This window comes from Pristis pectinata, chromosome 20 (assembly GCF_009764475.1).
Source record: "Pristis pectinata isolate sPriPec2 chromosome 20, sPriPec2.1.pri, whole genome shotgun sequence".
Taxonomy (NCBI): Eukaryota; Metazoa; Chordata; class Chondrichthyes; order Rhinopristiformes; family Pristidae; genus Pristis; species Pristis pectinata.
This window is the reverse complement of record NC_067424.1, coordinates 14,755,127-14,775,161: the sequence shown is the minus strand read 5'-3', so window position 1 is coordinate 14,775,161 and position 20,035 is coordinate 14,755,127. Positions and strand designations below refer to the sequence as shown.

The following is a 20,035-nucleotide window of genomic DNA, read 5'->3' as shown; positions in this document are numbered from 1 at the left end:
GCAGCCCATTCCGGGCACCCACTACTCTCTGTGTTTTTAAAAAAAAAACAACTTGCCCTGCACATCTCCTTTAAAACTTTCCCCCTCTCGGCTTAAATGCATGTCCTCTACTATTTGACATTTCTACCCTGGAAAAAAAGATCCTGATGGTCTACCCTATCTGTGCCTTTTTTTTCAATCTTAAGAATTGGATAAATAGTTGAAAGGGAAATAATTATTGGGCTATGGGGAAAGAACGAGAGAATGAGATTACTTGAATGGCTCCATAGTTATAATGGGCTGAAAAGCCTCCCCTTTGTACAGTATGACTATCAAAGAAACAAACCCTTGAAAGGCAGTGATTTGAAGAGAAGTGTTGACAGCACGGGACAGGTAACTATTGCAAGCAGTGATGTACGTAGAAATGATAGAGGTGGAAGAATTGATCAGGCTGTGGGGAAATATCAGTCAGAAAGAACGTATGGTAGAAGAAAGAAAGGGCAAAATGCCAGAGGGAGAATCCATATAAATTGAGATGAAGGATAGGAAATTATATAATATTACCAAAATAGTAGAAAAGAGTAACGAGGAGAAATAAAAGTCACATTATTATTGTGGAATATCTCAACCAACCAAAATAAACTGCCAAAGAGATGTAATAAAAAGAGAGCAGACTGAGTATTTCCCAAGTATGTGCAAAGTGTGAGAAGCTTTCCAATAGAAAAAGCATTGCTAGACCTGGTAATGGGAGATGAAGTGGAGAAATGATGTGAAGGTAGCATGCAAAATTTTGTGAAAATAGTGATCTCATAACAAATAAGCTTGAAGATGATGACTGAATGGGATAGTACCATAACCAAATTATTAGGCTGGGAAAATACCAACTGTGAGGGAACAAGGATGGAGCTAAAAAAGGGAAACTGGAGAAAAGGTTTGACAAAATAGTCAATACCAGTGGACAATATTTGAAAGTGAAATTTCTAGAGTTCAATGAGCCCCAGTTTTAATATATTAAACAAGTGCAATTGTATCCAATAATACAGAATTTTCCCATTGTTTCACTGAGGACTTTGTCCATTGCAGACCCCAAATTAGATCCTCAAGTCCTAGAAGGTAACTGAAGTTTACAATCACTTGAGTCAGAGGCAATTCTGTTATCTGCTAAAACAAGCTGACATACACCTTCGAAGTATAACTCTCCTTAAATGAGCTGTTCCATCTCAAACTACAACTCTTATAAAACACTTATTTTGATTTTAAATTATGTGACTTGAAGTTCATGGGGTAGAGCATATTTTGCAATAGTCAATTTCCAAAAGCTCACACTTATAAATGGTTTTCTTCCCAAGGGTGTGTATGGACCACATGCCTATATAGCAACACAGGGCCCTTTGCCGCATACAGTGATGGACTTCTGGAGAATGCTGTGGGAGTATAATGTTGTAGTAAGTCTTTTATTTCTTCAAACCAAGATTTGACATGTGCACTACCTGGAACATTTGAACCAAGTAAAATATCCTTACTGAATAATTCTCAACCAAAGCAAAATATTATGGTTGTGGGAGATCTGAAATAAAGCCCAAATGCTGAAAATAGTCACCAGGTCAGGTAGCCTGTGGAGGGAGAAACAGTGTTAAAATTTCAGGTCATTGACCATTCATAAGTATTGCCATAGGTTAGTGATGTAGCAGATTTTGAATGTGATCTGTAATTGTTTTGTACCTTGCAATGTTGAATTTATTTTTAACTTTTACTAATTTTCTGGAAAGTCCCTTACTTGATTCTTTTAATTCAATACAACTGGCTGGTTGGAAGAGCCATGTTAATAGATAATAAAGAGTGAGTCATATTGACTTGGGATAGGAATCACTTGTAGGCCAGATTGGGTCAGGATGTCTGATTTCCTTCTCTAAAGGATATTAGAGAGCCAGTTTTGTTATTATGACGGTTCGACAACTTTATGAACATTTTTGTTATCAGCAGATTTTCAGCTCCAGATTTTTTCATAGAACAGAATTCAAATTCCCATATTGCCACAATGTGAGTTAAACTTGCATCCTCTGGAGTACTGGGTCACCAACAGCTCAAGTGAAATGTTCTGTAGGAGTATGAGGAAAAAGAACAAGAGCGGAACTGATCGCATGGCACTTTCAATGAACTGACAGACTGAATGGCAACTTTCTGTCCTGTATGTTTCTGATATTAACTTAATCTCCTCACGTCATTGTACTTCTGCAGGACAGTGTGTGAAACTTCCATAACCCTTTTTTAAGATTCCTGGACTGACTATGAAGCCAGAACTCTATGCAAAGTGCAACATATCAGATGTTTTTTCTGCTGTCCACGTGATAGTTTTCAAATGTTTTTTTTCCACAGAATGACTAAATGACAAGGTGAGAAAACAGTTGAAGCTGACAGAACCCTGGACTTCATAAGTAGCATTGTAGAATGCAAAAGTTAGGATATGGTTCACCCACATTCAAGTATTATATCTGCTTCTGGGCACGGCGCTTTTGCAAGGATGTGGGAAAATTCAGTGGCAAAGATAGATGAGAGAAGCATGGATTATTCTTCTTTGAACAGAGAAAACCACGAGGAGGTTTAAAAGGTTGTAAAATCATGAAGGGTCTTGACTAGATATGCAAAAATTAATTACTGTCATTGAGAGAAGGATCAAGAATTAGTGGACACAGATTTAAGGTTATTGGCAAAAGTACCAAAAAGGACATGAGTAGTTAAATTCTGGAATGGATTCTCTGAAAGGTTGGTGGAAGCAGATTCAATTGTGGCTTTACGAAAGGAATTAGATAAGTACTTGAAAGGAAAATAGTCACAGGGCTACAAAAAAAAGATGAGGAATGGGAGTGAGAGGATTACACATACAAAAAGCTGGTGTGGGCTGGATGGCCTTCCCTGTGCTGTTATTATTGCTGTATTTTGTGAAATTTGAATGGTAAATAAAAGAATTGTCCTGTTTTGCCATGCTTCTGGAAGCCTTAGAAGGTTTGTTTGATTTGGTGGTACCCTCACCAAGATGGTTAAGGAATGATCCTGAGCATAAATCTTGAAGTCACTGCTGTTGAAATGGTAACATCAATTAAAAATAATGCAAGAAACTGCACTGTTTCCTGAAATTCAGCAGGCAATTAAAGGTCATTCTTATCTGGTAGGTTTCCGAATTCAATTTGCTGTTTACTTACGTGAGCAGCATAGTCACTTTAAGATATTGTCGTGCATGGTTTATAAATAGTCACTTTTGTTAAAAGGATAAAAAAAAGTACAGAAACTCTGGGGTCTGAGCCTATCAAAAGATCTTTACTCAAAAGGTTGTTAACCTTTCAATTGGCAGGTAACAGCTAAAACTTACTGATTCTTGAATTAGTGCAACTTCCACACTTTTGTTACTGCCTTTGATATATAACTAAAGGTCTAAATGCATCTTATTATTTAACTCTTTGCCAACTCATGGTAGTGTAACGATTATGCCACCATTATAGTAATCAAGAGGATAGTACAATGATAAAGAGGTGTTCAAATCCCACTATGGCAGCAGAAGTATTTAATTTATCACATAAATGTGGAAGTAAAAGGTTAGCATCTGTAGTGGTGACCCTGATATGATAAGGTTGTCATTTTAAAGCTTGCCTGTTTCACTATAATTCTTCAGGGAAGGAAATCTGTCAGCTTTACTTGGTCTACATTGTACGCGATCCCAGACACAACAACAATGCAACTCTTAAAATGTCCTTTTAAGTGGTACAGCCAGTCATGCAGTTGTGCAAGTGCAATTAGGAACACAAGAACATGATAAAATAGGAACAGGAGTAGGTCACCCAAACCTGCCCCATCATTTAATATGATCCTGGCCCAGGGATCAACTTCTCTTCTGTGCCATTTCCACACAGACCTACTGGGCAGAGAATTCCAGAGATTCCCCACCATCTGTGGGGGGGTGGGGGGGGGGAAGAATTTCCTATGCATCTCAGTTTTAAATGACTGTCCCTTATCTTGAAATTATTTTCCCTCATTCCAGACTCTCCCACTAGTGGGAACATCTCAACATTTACCCTATCATGCCCCCTTAGGATTTTTTTTACAATTCAGTAAGATTACCCCACATTCTGCTAGATGCCAAAGCATCTAACATTTTTAGCTGTTAATCAGCTTGAGAAATAAGTGCTGGGCATGCCAAAACAAACAGCTCCTATCCTTTTGTTGAAGGTACTGGCAAGCATTACTGGGGAGTTCCATTATCTGACCAAATGACAGTGATGGCACAATGGTATATTTCCAAGTTACAATGATGAAACTTCATGAAGAATCTGTAGCTGGTGGCATTCCTATACGTCTGCTGTCCTTGTTGTTCTTGGTGACAGAGGTCATGAGCTTGGGAGGTGCTTTCAGAGATGCCCGGCCAACAACTGCAGTGCATTTTGTGGATGTACAGACTGGGGCCAGGGTGTGCCTTTGTCAGAGAGAGTGAATTTTTAGGGCGACAGATGAGTGCCAACAAGTGGGTTGTCTTGTGCCGAGTGGTGGAGATCTTCTTGATTGTTGATGAAGCTACACGCAACCAGACAAGTGGGCAGCATTTTGTCACACTCCAAATTTATATCTTTTAGATAATGAAAGCCTTCAGGAGTTAAGGACTGAGGTACCTCACTGTGGGATACCCCCTGCTCTTCCACCCATTGTATTTATGTGACCAGCCCATTTAAGTTTCTGGTCAATGGTAACCTTGCTCCCCCAAAGAGGTTAACGGAGGGGGGTTTGATCACAGGAATGCCATTGAATACCGAGGAGAGTTAGTCAGCCTCTTTCTTTTAGTAGATGGTCATTGCCTGAGTCTTGTGCAGTGTAAACGCTATATGATAATTATCAGTCAGGCCTGAAAATTATACAGATTATGCTGCCTGCTGGCACTGTCTGTTTCATTATCTCAGAAGTTGCGAATTGAATTGGACTTTGGACATCATGATCTAATCATAAGCAGGCAACAATCCACGAAGGACTTGTGCCCATGACTGAATACCATACGTGACACCCATTCTCAATAACCTCCATCAGATATCCAGCTCCCTGACTGTCAATTTCAATAACCCCAACATCCATTCAAATTAAGTCCACCCTTCACAATCAATCTTCTTCAGATCTTTTGTCTTTTTCACAATGGTGGCTCTTCTGACTTTGATACGAGTGTACTCCCTCTCTTCCCTCTGCTTTACTAATACAGGGCCTTCAACCATTAGACAGCATCTGTGGAAAGGGAGTCAACATAGCAAGTTGAAGACCCTCTTCTGATGAAAGGTCATTAACCTGAAACTTGAATTCAATTTCTCTTTTCACAGCTGCTGGCTGACCTGCTGAGTGTTTCCAGAATCAGTTCTTTGATTTTTACAAAACTGGTCTGTTCAGTAACAATACTTTTCCAAAACCTCATCTTTTATCACACGTGTACCCAAGTTCAGAAGCCTTCTCAAATATACTGCTCCCCAAAATGTTTCTCCCATGTGGCAGTGCCATGACATTGAAACTGGCATGACACTTCATGAAAGGTGTATCTTATGAAACTCCTTTGGATGTTTCATCCTATTAGAGAGTCAATATGTAAACAGGTGAAATATACAAGGGGAATCTTGAGGGGAAACTTCTTCACTGAGAGGGTGGTGCGAGTGTGGAACGAGGTGCCAGCAAAAGTGGTAGATGCGGGTTCAATTGCAACATTTAAGAGAGGTTTGGATAGGTACATGGGTGGGAGGGATTTGGAGGGATATGGTCCGAGTGTAGGTAGATGGGACTAGGCAGAAGATCAGGTTGGCATGGACTAGATGGGCCGAAGGGCCTGTTTCTGTGCTGTAGTACTCTGAGAAATTCTTTCTTCATATAATTGCAAGTTGTTGCATGAATGAAGGTTAAAACTCGGCTTTATAATCAGTCTCCCTAACATGTTTGCATTCCTTCGTTCTGCCAGGTAGTTGTCATGGCTTGTCGTGAGTTTGAGATGGGACGGGTAAGTATACATTTGCTTTCCCCAAAGCTATTCTTTCAGTCATTTCAAGGATTAAAAAAGTAGATTTTTTACCCCCAAGGAAGTGGGCATAGAATATAAAAGCTGGTAGATTATGTTGCAACTTTACGAAGCACTGGTTTAGACCACACTTAGAGTATTGTGTAATTCTGGTTGCCACACTATAGGAAGGATGTGATTGTGTTGGAGAAAGTGCAAAGGAGAGTCATCAAGATATTGGAGCAGAAAAATAAACTGCTGGAGGAACTCAGTGGACCAAGCAGCATCTGTGAAGGCAAAGGGATAGTTGACGTTTCAGTTCGAGACCCTGCATTTTCACACAGAGTAGTTGATATCTGAAAGAAGCTGCCAGAGGAGGTGGTGGAATCAGATACAATCGCAGTGCTTTAACAGGCATTTAGATGGGCACTTGAATAGGCAAGGCATGGAAGAAAATGGACCTAATGCAGGCAAATGGGATTAATGTAGATAGGCAAGATGGCATGGTGGGCAGAAGGGCCCATTTCTGTACTGTTCAACTCTCTGACTCTATGACATTAAGCTCTACCTTTTATGACTTACTGCACCTCATCTGGGCACGACACTTTAGGAAGAGCATCAAGGTCTTCAAAAAAAAAAGTTCAGAGACTTAGCAGTGAGGGAGAGATGAGGGATCAGTCATCTGAAGATACTGGAGAATTCAGTTTGTCCTCCCAAAGGGAAATTTAATAAAGACGTTCAACATCAAGAAGGGTTGGATAGAGAAGATAGCAAAAACAGTTTCCACGGGTAGGGAAGTCAGTAACCAAAGAACGTAAATTAAAAATAAGATAAAGAGATGATAGAGATAAGAAGATTGTTATTATTTGGAATATACAGCCTAAAGGGGTGGTGGAAGCAGATTCAACAGTGACTTTCAAAAGGGGGTTGGATAATCACTTGTAAAGAAAATTTCAGGAATTTGGAGAAATTTTATCAAGGAGCCAACACAGTCATGATGGGACGACGGGACAAATGGACTCCTTCTATGGTGTAAGATTCTGAGATTTGTCTCTCCTTGCCTTTCAGAAAAAATGTGAGCGATATTGGGCCAACAAAGGAGAAGATCCATACTGTACTGGGCCTTTCAGTATTACTTGTGTGAGTATTTTAACTATGAGTGGACCGACCTCCCTATTTGTTGTAGTCTTGATTATCCTTTCCAAAAAAACAAATTTTCTGTGCATGTTTGGCTTTTAAAGGAATATGCTGTCTTAGTTTTTATTGTCTATAGAAAAGCAATGGAAGTGTTTATCACATTCTGATCATCAGCATTTAAAAACAACAAAGGAAAAACACAAAGCCATTCATTTTGTGCTGGATATCTTCTTTATAAAAGGAGTTGCTAATTCTGGTTCCGTGCACTTCTGGAGGATTCATCATGTATTAAAGGTTGTTAATATTGTAAAAGGGAATTAGCATAGCAGAAGAAGAAACAGTGTGGTGCTGTGTGGAAAGGGTTGGGGAACGGGTAAAATTGGACCAAAAAGCCAGCACGATGGGCTGGATGTCTTCCCTCTGTGTCATAAGAATATATAATTATTGTAATCCATAAACAACTAGAACCTAAGAATTCCATTCTTGATATGAGTCAGCTATTGTCTGGATAAACTCGGTTAACTAGAAATTAAAACTGGTAATTAACCTTAACATAAGAACAAAAGAAATAGGAGCAGGAGTAGGCCATCCAGTCCTTTTATCCTGCTCTGCTATTCATATCATTATGGCTGACCTTCTACCCCAGTGCCATTTTCCTGCATTACCTCCATTCCCCTTAATATCCAGAAATCTATCACTCTCCATTTTGAATGAACTCAATGTCTGAACTTCCACAGTCATCCAGGATGGAGAATTCCAAAGATTCACCACCACCCTCTTCATCTCAGTCCTAAACAGCCTATCTCTTATTCAGAGAGTGTGACTCCTGGTTCTTCACTCCTCAGCCATGAGAAACATCCTCCTTGCTTCGAGACTGCTGTGCTCTGTCTTAATTTTGTAGGTTCAAATGAGATCTCCTCTCATTCTTCTAAACTTTGTAGAATACAGGCCTAGTCTATTCAATCTCTTCTAACACAGCAAACCTGCCATTCCTGGAATCAGTCCAGTACTTTGCTGCACTTTCTTGATGGTAAATACATCCTTCCTTTGGTAAGGAGACCAAAACTGTACATAATACTCCAAACGCAGTCGCACTAAGGCCCTCTTCAATTGCAATGAGACTTCTGTAATCAAATCCTCTCATAATAAGGCTAAAGTATTTACCTGCCTAATTGCTTGTTGGTCCATTTGAACATCATCACCACCCAATCTGTCACTATTTAACAAATGCTCTACTTTTCTGTTTTGAGCACCATAGTGGGTGAGCTCACAGTTTTCCATGTTAATTTGCATTTGCCACATTTTTGACTGCTGACAACTTGTTGACGTTCCCTTGAAGCCTCATTACCTCCTTCTCATGATTGTGCCTAATTTAACGTCATCAGGAAACTTGGAGGTAAAATATTTGTTCCCCTCAGTCAGATTGTTACAGTGGATTGTGAATAGCTGGGAATTAAGTGTTGATCCTAGCGGTATCCAACTAGTCACAGCTTGGTACCCTGAGAAGGATCTGTCTATTGCCTCTCTTTGCTTTCAGTCCAATAACCAATTCTCAATTCATGTCAATATATTACCCCCTCCCCACTCTGTTTCCATGTGCTCTTACCGTGTTGGCCAATATCCTGTGTAGGTCCTTATTGAATGCCTTCGGATAATCCACTGGTTTCTCTTTATCTATTCTACCAGTCACATCTTCAAAGACCTCCAGCAAATTAGTAAAACATATTTTTCTTTCATAAATCCATGCTGACTCCCATTATTCTTTCCAAGATGTTCTGTTATTATATCCTTTGTTTTAAGATTCCAGCATTTTCCCTGCTACTGACATTAGGATAGCAAGTTGATAGTTCACTGTTTTCTCTCTCCTTTTATTAAATAGTGAGGTCATATTTGCTACTCTTCAATCTACAAAACAATTCCAGAATCTATAGAATTTTGAAAACAGATAACCAGAGCTTCCACTATCTCTGTAGCCTACTCTTCCAAAAATCAGCACAGGTTGATCATCAGTTCCTTGTACCAACATTTTAGCTCACCAACTTCTCTAGCAATATTTTTTGACCAGTATTTATTTTCTTCAGTTTGTCATTTTCATTGGACCTTGGTTCTCTAATTGTCTGGTAGATTTTTTTGTGTTTTTCCTCATGAAGACCTGCACAAAATAGTTGTTCAATTCCTCTGCCAATTTCTTATTTCCCCTTATAAATTCACTCTACTCTGCTTGTAAGGGACCTACCTTTGCCTTTAATAGTCTTTTTTTCTTTTTATATCTATAGATTACTCTATCTTGCCTTTTTTTTTAAATCATTTTCCTGGAGCTGCTCTGCTGAGTTCCAAAATACACCCAATTCTCAAATCCTCTGCTATTACTGGCAATTTTATTAGCCTCTTCCTTTGATTTAATACTGTCCTTCATTCCTCTCATCAGCCAAGGATGGATCTCTTTTCCTTTTGGGATTTGGACTTAAAAGAATATTTTTATTTGCAGTTTACGCATTATTTCTTTGAATACAAGACGTGGCTGTCCATTGTAAAATCTTTTGATGTATTTCACCAATTAACCACAGCCATTTCTCCCCTCATTCCTTCATAGCTTCCTTTGTTGAGATTTAAAACCATAGTTTTGGATTCAGCCACAACATTTTCAAAATCAATTCAAAATTCTATCATGTTATAGTCACCCTTTTAAAGGTTCCTTTACTACAGGATTATTAATTAATCCTTTCTCACAGGACAAAAAAATTTCTAAAATTGCCTTCTCCTCAGTTGGTTCCTCAACATATTGGCCTAGAAAACCATCTTGTACATTCCATGAAATAGTTCTCCACCTCAGTTCTGCTAATTTGACTGCTAATCTACATATAGATTAATGTTCCTCCATTACTCATGTTGCATGCACCACTAATTTCCTGATTTGTACTATGTCCAATTTTTACATCTCTTTGGTGGCCAATAAATAGCTCCTATCATTGTTTTCTACCCTTTGCTATTTCTTAATTCAACCCAATTTGATTCTCATTCTACGTCATTATCCATCGAGCCAAAATCATTACTAACCATTCTGCTAATCACCTTCCTTATTCATAGTGGCATACCACTTCCTTTTTACCTGACTTTCCTATATGACAAATATCCCTAAACATTCCGTTCCCAGTTTTGGTCATCCTGCAGCTATGTTTCTGTAATGCCAATTACATCATATCTGTTTAGTTCTATCTCTGCCATTAATTAACCTACCTAGTTATGAAGGTTGAGAGTATTTAGATATATCATCTTTAATTTTGCCATTTTCTGAATTTTAACCCCTTTTATTGCTTGCCTTTGTTTCTGCCGTCTATTTTTGTCACTTACCATTGTTCTAACTTCCACTTTCCGCTTTGTTTCTCATCTTCCTGAATTCTCCTTGAACTTCCCATTTGCCTGCCGTGCTAGTTTAAACACTCACCAACAGCACCAGCAAACACCCCTGTAAGGGGTATTGGCCCCAGTCCTGCTGAGCTGCATTCTGTCTGGTGTGTGCAGGTCTCGCCTTCCCCAGAAACTGTCCCCATGCCTCAGAAATCTAAAGCCCTTCTAACTGTAACATCTTCAGACATTTGTACTATCCTCCTATTTCTGTATGTGACACCGGAAGTATTCCTAAGGTTACTGCATTTGAGGTCCTTTTTGTTTAGTCTCTTTCCCAACTCCGTAAACTCTGCCTGCATATCCTGATCCCTTTTACTGCCTATGTCATCCGTACTGGTATGGATTGTGGCCTTTGGCTTTCCTCCCTCTTTTTTTCAGGCTGTTCAGTGACAGTCTTAACCCTGACAGCAGGGAGGCAACAAACCCCACAGAAACACCTAGCCGCCCCCTACATAACCACTGAACCCTCCCAACATTATTGCTGTTGCTCTTCTACCTTCCGTCCTTGCCTTTCAACCACTCACGGTGCCACACTGCTGAATCGAACTGCACTTCCCCAAAGAACCACACCCCAAACAGTATTTAAAAGGGAGTATAAGCCAGTGGACTTTCCAAAGGCCTTATTGATTGATTGGTAAAGGGGTTGGGGATTATTGTACATAAGAGGATTGATTGGGCCAGAGGTGAGGGGGAGTCAGGCAATTATGGTTGGGAAGGATTTGAGTGATGGGTCTGAGGAGGCTGTTAGGGGCCAGTGGGATTACATTACTCAAAGGGGATGTAAATTATACAGGATCCAGATTTTCTCAGAGGAATCCTCCACTACCTTCCAGCTCCTCCTGGTCTCCCTGCCAGTCTCCCTGCCAGTCTCCCATCCTTTATCTGCCTCCACACTCTTAGGCTGCAGGTGACGAACTGCCTAAACGTGCTCTCCATGAAATTCTCAGCCCCGTGAATGTGGCACAGTGACTCCAGCTACCACTCAAGTTCAGTCGGAGATGCTTCCTACATATATGGCTATCTGGGTCACCAGAAGTATTCACGACTTCCCACATAGAGTCACAGAGTCATACAGCATGGAAACAGGCCCTTTGGCTCAACTGGTCCATGCCAACCAAGATTCCCATCTAGGCTAGTCCCATTTGCTCATGTTTGGCCCATATCCCTCTAAACCTTTCCTATCCATGTACCTGTCCAAGTGCCTTTTAAATCTTGTTGATGTACCTGCCTCAAACATGTCTTCTGGCAGCTCATTCCTTATATATAAGAATGTAAGAAATAGGAGCAGGAGTAGCCCATCTGGCCTATCAAGCCTGCTCTGCCATTCAATAAGGTCATGGCTGATCTGGCTGTGGACTCAGATCCACTGACCTGCCTTTTCCCCATAACCCTTAATTCCCCTACTATGCAAAAATCTATCCAACTGTGTCTTAAATATATTTAATGAGGTAGCCTGTACTGCTGCCCTGGGCAGAGAAATCCACGGACTTACTACTCTCTGGGAAAAGCAGTTTCTCCTTGTCTCCATCCTAAATCTATTCCCCTGAATCTTGAGACTATGTCCCCTCGTTCTGGTCTCGTGTACCAGTGGAAACAACTTTCCTGCCTCTATCTTATCTATCCCTTTCATAATTTTATATGTTTCTATAAGATCCCCTTCTCATTCTTCTGGATTCAAGCTAATATAGTCTGAGGCGACTCAATCTCTCCTCATAGGCTAACCCCGTCATCTCTGGAATCAACCTGGTGAACCTCCTCTGCACCGCCTCCAAAGCCAGTATATCTTTCCTCAAGTAAGGAGACCAGAACTGCACGCAGTACTCCAGGTGCGGCCTCACCAGTACCCTGTACAGTTGCAGTATATCCTCCCTGCTCTTAAATTCAATCCCTCTAGTAATGAAGGCCAATATTCCATTTGCCTTCTTGATAACCTGTTGCACCTGCAAACCAACCTTTTGCGATTCATGCACAAGTACTCCCAAGTCCCTCTGCACAACAGCATATTGCAATCTTTTACTATTTAAATAATAATCTGATCTTCTATTTTTCCTTCCAAAGTGGATGACCTCGCATTTACCAACATTATATTCCATCTGCCAGACCCTTGCCCATTCACTTAACCTATCTATATCTCTCTGAAGACTCTCCACATCCTCTGCACAATTTGCTTTTACACTCAATTCAGCATCATCAGCAAACTTAGATATGTTACACTCAGTCCCCTCTTCCAATCATTAACATATATCGTGAACAGTTGTGGGCCCAGCACTGACCCCTGCAGCACCCCTGCTCACCACTGATTGCCAACCAGAGAGAAACCCATTTACCCCAACTCTCTGCCTTCTATTCGTTAACCAATCCTCTATCTATGCTAATACATTACCCCCTACTCCATGCATCCTTATCTTATGGATAAGTCTTTTATGCAGCACCTTATACAGAACGCGTTCTGGAAATCCAAGTATACAACATCCACCTGTTCCCCTCTATCCACTGCGCTCATTATATCCTTAAAGAACTCCAATAAATTTGTCAAACAAGACCTGTCCTTCCTGAATCCATGCTGTGTCTGCCTGATGGAACCACTTCTAATCAGATGTCTCACTATTTCTTCCTTAACGTTAGCTTCAAGCATTTTCCCAAGCACAGACGTTAAGCTAACTGGTCTATAGTTGCCTACCTTTTGCCTACATCCTTTTTTAAACAGTGGTGTGATATTCACTGTCTTCCAATCCACTGGGACTTGCCCAGAGTCTAGAGAATTTTGATAAATTATCACAAATGCCCCTACTATAACTTCCGCCATTTCTTTCAGTACCCTGGGATGCATCCCATCGGGACCAGGGGACTTGTCTACCTTTAGGCCCACTAGTTTGCTCATCACTACCTCTTTAGTGACAGCGATTATATCGAGGTCCTCACCTCCCATTGCATCCATAACATCTCTCTTTGGCAAGTTAGATGTGTCCTCCACTGTGAAGACCAACACAAAATAGTTGTTCAAGGCCTTGGCCATTTCCACATTACCCAATATTAATTCCCCCTTCTCATCTTCCAAAGGACCCACGTTCACTTTAGCTGCCCTTTTCTGCTTTATATAATTATAAAATCTTTTACTAGCACAAAATATAGTTTACTTTCATAATCTATCTTCCCTTTCCTTATTGCTTGCTTAGTGGTTCTTTATTGCTTTTTAAAGTTTTCCCAATCTTCCAGTCTCCCACTACTCTTGGCGACTTTGTGTGCATGAGCTACTAGCTTGATGCCTTCTTTTATTTCTTTAGTTATCCAAAGCTGGCTCTCCACACCCTTACTGTCCTTGCTTGTAACTGGAATATACTTCTGTTGAGCGCTGTGAAAAATTTCTTTGAAAGTCTTCCATTGTTCCTGAACTGCCCCACCAAATAGCCTGTATTTCCAATTTATGCTAGCCAACTCCTCCCTCATCCCATTGTAGTCTCCCTTATTTAGGCATAATACACTGGTTTTAGATCGAACTATTGCACCCTCCATTTGTATGAGAAATTTAATCATACCATGCTCACTCTTTCCAAGAGGATCCCTAACTACAAGCTCGTTAATTTTACCTGTCTCATAGCACAGGACCAGATCTAAGATAGCATTTTCCCCTATAGTTTCACTAACATCTTGTTCAAGAAAGCTGTCGCGGATGCATTCTATGAAGTCCTCCTCAAGACTGCCTCAACCAACTTGATCCGCCCAATCTATGTGGAAGTTAAAGTCCCCCATGACAACTACCGTTCCATTCTTGCATGTATCAAATATTTCTTGGTTTATTGCCCGTGCCACTGTAATGTTATTATTCAGTGGCCTATAGACAACTCCCACCAGTGATTTTTTTTTCCTTTACTATTACCCTCTACCCAGATGGACTCAACATTCTGCTCCTTAGATCTTATATCATCTCTCACTATCACCCTGATCTCTCTCTTAATTAAGAGCGCTTCCCCACCTCCCTTACCTTCCTGCATATCCTTCCATATTACCTGCAACACTTGGATATTTAATTCCCAATCATCTCCACCCTGCAAACACATACAGTATACTGACCACTCTCTGACTGAAAAAGTTGTCCCTCAGGCTACTATTAAATCTCTCCTCTCTCAGCTTAAACTTATGCTCTCGAGTTCTTGAGTTCCCAACCCTGGGAAAAAGACTGTGTGCATTGATCCTATCAATGACCCGCGTGATTTCATACACATGGTATGGGATGCACATTCCACTCCACTGAGCTGCCTTGCTGTGCCTCACCTTCACTAATAACTTGTATACTAAAATCTCTTCCCCAATTTATCACTGAGTTTCAAGGAGTGAGTGAAACCGCGCGGGTGTCCCTGAATGTTGGACTATGACATCCTTATGACTTTGCTGCCCATTTAGTTCTGGTTGAAAGAAAATGGTGACCCTAGAATCCCGTGGTTGCAAATGTTGACCAAGTCCTCTCCGTTTTGTAATGTTTCACTTTAAAATGTCTCTCTCGTCCTCCAGGAACAAGAGGAGGTCAAACCAGAATACATCATCAGAACATTGAAAGTTCATTTCCAAAGTGTAAGTAAAATAATTAAGAGATTTGTATCTAATTATTAACATGAAGGATGTGCATACTAATCATAGCAAACCTAGTTTAATACACCTGAAACTGTTGGCTCCTTAGCACAACCACTTTTCTTTCACTTTTCTACACATTTAATATAACGTTAATGTGGATTCATTAATATAATAGTCAGGAAACCCCTACCATCTGCATTTGTACCTTCAACTACAAAACAAATAGTAAGATACTATTCTACATAAAAATGTAAACCACTGAATACAAAGATCTGAGATGATAAGATTAAAGTGAGTGGTATCAATTAAGAAGGACTGAAGTAACAAGGATTGTTCTCCTTGGAGAAAACTAGGCTGGGGATGTTTGACTGAGGTGTTCAAATTCATGAATAGTTTTGATTAACCAAAGAGAAATTGTATCCAATGGCAGAATGGTTGATAATCAGAGGACACACATTCACGTTGATGCGCGGAAGAAACTGAGACAATGTGAGAAACACTTTTGAGTTATTGTCTGGTGGTGGAAGCAAATTCAATTGTGACATCCAAATGGGATAAGTTGTTCAAAGATCAAATTTACAGGGTCTGCGCATGGAGCAGGGGAGTGCGATCAATCAGGAAGCTCTACCAAAGACCTAGCAGAAGCAAGATGGGCCAACTGGCCTCTTTCTATGCAATGATTACATCATCTACCTTAGCACATGCTGCAGAAAGCTGCAGGCACATTTCAGTCTTTTATCTCCGACAGAAGCTCAAGATTACCATCAGAACCAACCAAGTGTATTGAAGATTAACTTTTGGAAACTTCTTATTGATGTTTTTCAGTTATTTTGTTATCTTAATATCATTTCATCATAATATAACCCTTAGATACCAGTTACCTAATATATTAGTAATCGGCTAAATGTCATTGATTGGGAATCCACGTGTGGCTAATTGTATTTCTGATCAGAAGGTGAAGATCAGTAATAACCACTATTGTGGTCAAGTGACTTCTGTACTCATTTTTGTTCAGGATGTGACTGTAAATTTTAATTTCATTTTTTGATTAGTGGCAAAATAGAGTGTTTTTGTTTGGGAATGTGTTTTATTTCAATAATTAAAGCTGGTGATATATATTTAAGTACTTTACCTGTACTGTGTGACAGGTGGTTTTGACTAATATTAATGCCTGTGGTTAAAGTGGGGATGCCCATTTCCTCAAACCTGGAGCTGGTCAGCGAATTCTATTGGACAAGCACTGACACACGTGGTTTTATCTAACAGATCAATCGGACTATGTATCAACTTCACTATGTCAATTGGCCAGATCATGACATTCCATCTTCAATAGATCCCATCTTGGAATTGATCAAAGACATGCGGAAGATTCAGCCGCACGACGATGTCCCCATCTGTGTCCACTGCAGGTAAGCCAGCAATTGCCAAGAGCCCAAGGATTGACTGAAGGCCCATAATGATCACATGCTTACAAACACGAGCCCAATTCATTTTTTCTTTGGCTGAACATTGATCCTCAATAACCTGTGGGTTTCAACAGAGAAAAGCCCAGCAGTGAAAAATACTCCTTTGGTTATTTTAATGTTCCATTGTTGCCAATACACAATCTGACAAGCAAATTCTTTTAACTTTTCTTCCTGTAGAACTCTGAACTGTTTTAATAAATATTCAGTACCAATGCAGTTTGAGAGGACTTTAGATTTGATCCTGTGAACTATATTGTCCGAATTTGTTTACACAATTTCCCTTTGCCCACCAAATCTCTTATTGCCCATTCTGTAGCCCTCATCAAGTTAATGTGAACCATCTTCTTCAGTCACTGTGGCTCATGGTGAGAAGATGCTGCCACAGTGGCAGAAGGGAGTTCCAGGATTTTGACTCAGTTACAATGAAAGCATCTCAGGATTCTGTGTGAGGGGGAACCTGGAGGTGATTGTGTTTCCACATACATGCTGACCTTATCTGACTGGTGGGAAGGAAACAGAATCAGGGTCAGCTATTATAGTGGCAGAGTGTTTACTACTGCGTTTATGCTGTACTCCCATACATAGTTTGGGAGGGGACAAGTAATTTACCAGATAAACGAGTGTTAATGTGCAAAAATCACCACAAATACACACCATTTGTAACATGCAGGCACATGACTCATGCTGAATTTTGGACTGTGGGGAAAGCAGACTGCAAGCAGGATGTGGTGTGGGTGAGAGAAGGAGGGAGGAAGTGATAGAAGATGGCCTGCAGTATGTTTTTTCTGTAAGTTATTCTGGATCCCGGAGGATTCTTCGAGCTTCTCCATACCAGTGACCATTTTCTCCTGCACTACAATGCCCCGTGCCTAGCCTGAGCTCTCCTAACTGTCCACTGCCTCCCACTCAGAAAATCCCTTGAAGGACATTTAAATTTTACAAAGTCTAATGTTGATGTATGACTTCCGTAGAGGCCGTGTTTTTTATCTTTGGCCATTGATTAACAGAAAACCAGAACAAGAATATCATCCATTAGGTGTTTTTTCTAAGTGATGTAAAGCTTGAGTTTTAGCCACCTATTGGTGAGAGGTGGGAACTATCGAGGAGGTAATACTTCGTCCTAGGAAAGAATGGGTTAGAATAGAGGATGCTGAAATTTGCATTTGTTTTAGAATGAGGCAGCTAGGATGCAAAGTTTTTGGGGATTCTCCACAATCAAGCCTTTCAGTCAGGGAATCACACAGCATGGAAACAGGTTTTTCATCCCTCTGTCTACACTGGCCATCAAGTACCTATCTATAATAATCTGGTTTTCCAGCTCATTGTCTTCCATGCCATTACATTTAAATGTTCATCTAAATACTCCCTGTATGTTGTGAGAGTACTTGCCTCCACCACACCCTTAAGCAATGCACTCCAGATTTTAACAATCCTCTGAGTGAAAAATGCTTTGCCAAGTCCCCTCTTGGTTATACATATCCCTGTTAAAAGGAATAGTTTCTAACTATCTATCCTTTCTGTGCCCCTTATAATTTTATATTTGGGTCTTCCCCCACTCTTCATTCTGCTATAAACTCCAAGGTAAAGAAACCTAGCCTATCTGGTCTCTCCTCATAGCTGACATTCTCCACCCCCAGACAACATCCATGGGCTCTTACCTCATGGAATCTTGTCTGAGGCCTTACTGAAGTATGACGTGTCAGTGATAATAAACCTGATTCTGATTCTGACATGTATGCTATAACAATTCCAACACCCTCATCGACAGACTCAGTTATTTCTTTGAAAAATTGCATTGAATTAGTCAGACAGGATCTTGCCTTAGCAAAGCCATGCTGACTGTCCTTGATTAATCCTTGCTTCTCTAGGAGCGGAATAATCCTGTGCCTCAGAACTTTTTCCAGGCATTTGCCTACCATTGTTAGACTCACTGACCCATATTTACCTGGCTTGCCCCTGCTGCCCTTCATGATTTCTGAGGTACATAAAGTCTTAGAATGAAAAGGAAGACATTCAACCAAATGAACCCTCGCCCTGTTCTTTCCTCATGGCTCTGCAATTTTTGGCCTTGCAATTCAATTCTCTTTGGTAGTTGCTATTGAATGTACTTTCAGTAGAGCGCATTCTATGCAGGTGAGGATACCGAGAGGAGGAAGGGGGATTTGGAGTTCAAAGGGAATAAGAGGAATGTTTTTCGAAGTGTAGTATTGGAGGAATGCTAAAGCACAGGCAAGACTCTTAGGGGAGAGAGAGAAAGAGATGGGAAGATAGCAAAATTGGAAGGTGAGAGAGCTTGATGGCTGACCTACATTGGCTCCTGGCCAATAAGATTGTTATCCTCATGTTCAAGTTCCCCTATGGTTTCACACCCTCCCTATCTCCACAACCTCTTCCAGCCCTACCATCCTTCGAACTCTCTACATTTCTCCAATTTTGGCATACTTCATGAAGGTTTTGTCTAATAACACTTATGTGCCATGCTTTGGGGGTGTCTTACTACATGAAACGTGCTACAAAAATGCAAATTGTCATTGCTGAGACTCAAAATGAAAGATAAGACAATTTGCTTTGCCTACTGTTCTATTCTATTACCACCCAGGGATGCCAGTGACAGCACTTAGCTGGAACGTCAGCCCTGACAATGTGTTGAAATCAGAGAGTGTGGTGTCAACTCCCAATCGATGTGCTAGTGTCAAAACCAAACTCAAACTTGAAGAACATCCCTATCTATTTGTAATAATGAGATTAGGCCATTTGAAGTTTTCAATTTCAGAGGGAATAATCATGTTCTCACTGAGGAGATTAACTGTCCTGCTACCTGGATAAAGAGTGTTTGATTTTTCCATTATACTTTCTCCTAATGTCTATCTCTGACTGCTTTACCTTGCAGTGCTGGCTGTGGAAGGACAGGTGTGATATGTGCCATTGATTATACATGGAAGCTGCTGAAGGATGAGGTAATGTTCATTTCATTTGCATTCACAAAGCCATGTTTTTAATTCATGTTTTTGCATCGCAACAGGGAACTGAGAGGTCTAAAAATGCCCTTAGTTAAAATATCTTGCTGCTATTCTAGTGGCAATAAAAGATATCTGAAGTAAACAGATTTATTAAAATAGCAACTACAGATATTTTATATTTGTTCTCAGCATTGGTAATAAGCATTAAGGGAAAGTATATGACTGGCTGAGTGGTAATTTTAAATTTAAATTTTTTTTAGCCAGTCATATACTCAGCCAGTCATATACTTTCCCTTAATGCTTATTACCAATGCTGCAGAAACAGTACAACAAAAAAAAACTTATGGGCACTCGAGTATAGATCATGCCTGATCCTTTACCTCCATTCCAGGGACTTATTAAGATTCTCACATAGTCACTGGACTTTTGATTGATTAACTATGAATGCATTTCCTTCCCTTCCCTTCCCTCAAAGCAGTAGGGATATTTAACACCTTCTAGCCTTTATG

The 20,035-nt window shown here is 40.3% G+C and overlaps 1 protein-coding gene across 2 annotated transcripts in view; it reads left to right on the top strand.

The window, feature by feature from the left end:
- LOC127580873 (tyrosine-protein phosphatase non-receptor type 22-like) overlaps positions 1 to 20,035 on the top strand; it is an 89,026-nt gene that overhangs the window by 21,057 nt on the left and 47,934 nt on the right. For both annotated transcript variants that reach the window (XM_052034840.1, XM_052034838.1), the window contains exons 4-9: positions 1,329 to 1,424; positions 5,951 to 5,989; positions 7,055 to 7,126; positions 15,041 to 15,100; positions 16,367 to 16,509; positions 19,457 to 19,523. In XM_052034840.1, coding sequence (XP_051890800.1) covers positions 1,329 to 1,424; positions 5,951 to 5,989; positions 7,055 to 7,126; positions 15,041 to 15,100; positions 16,367 to 16,509; positions 19,457 to 19,523 — 477 coding nt within the window. The remainder of the gene's footprint in view (positions 1 to 1,328; positions 1,425 to 5,950; positions 5,990 to 7,054; positions 7,127 to 15,040; positions 15,101 to 16,366; positions 16,510 to 19,456; positions 19,524 to 20,035) is intronic.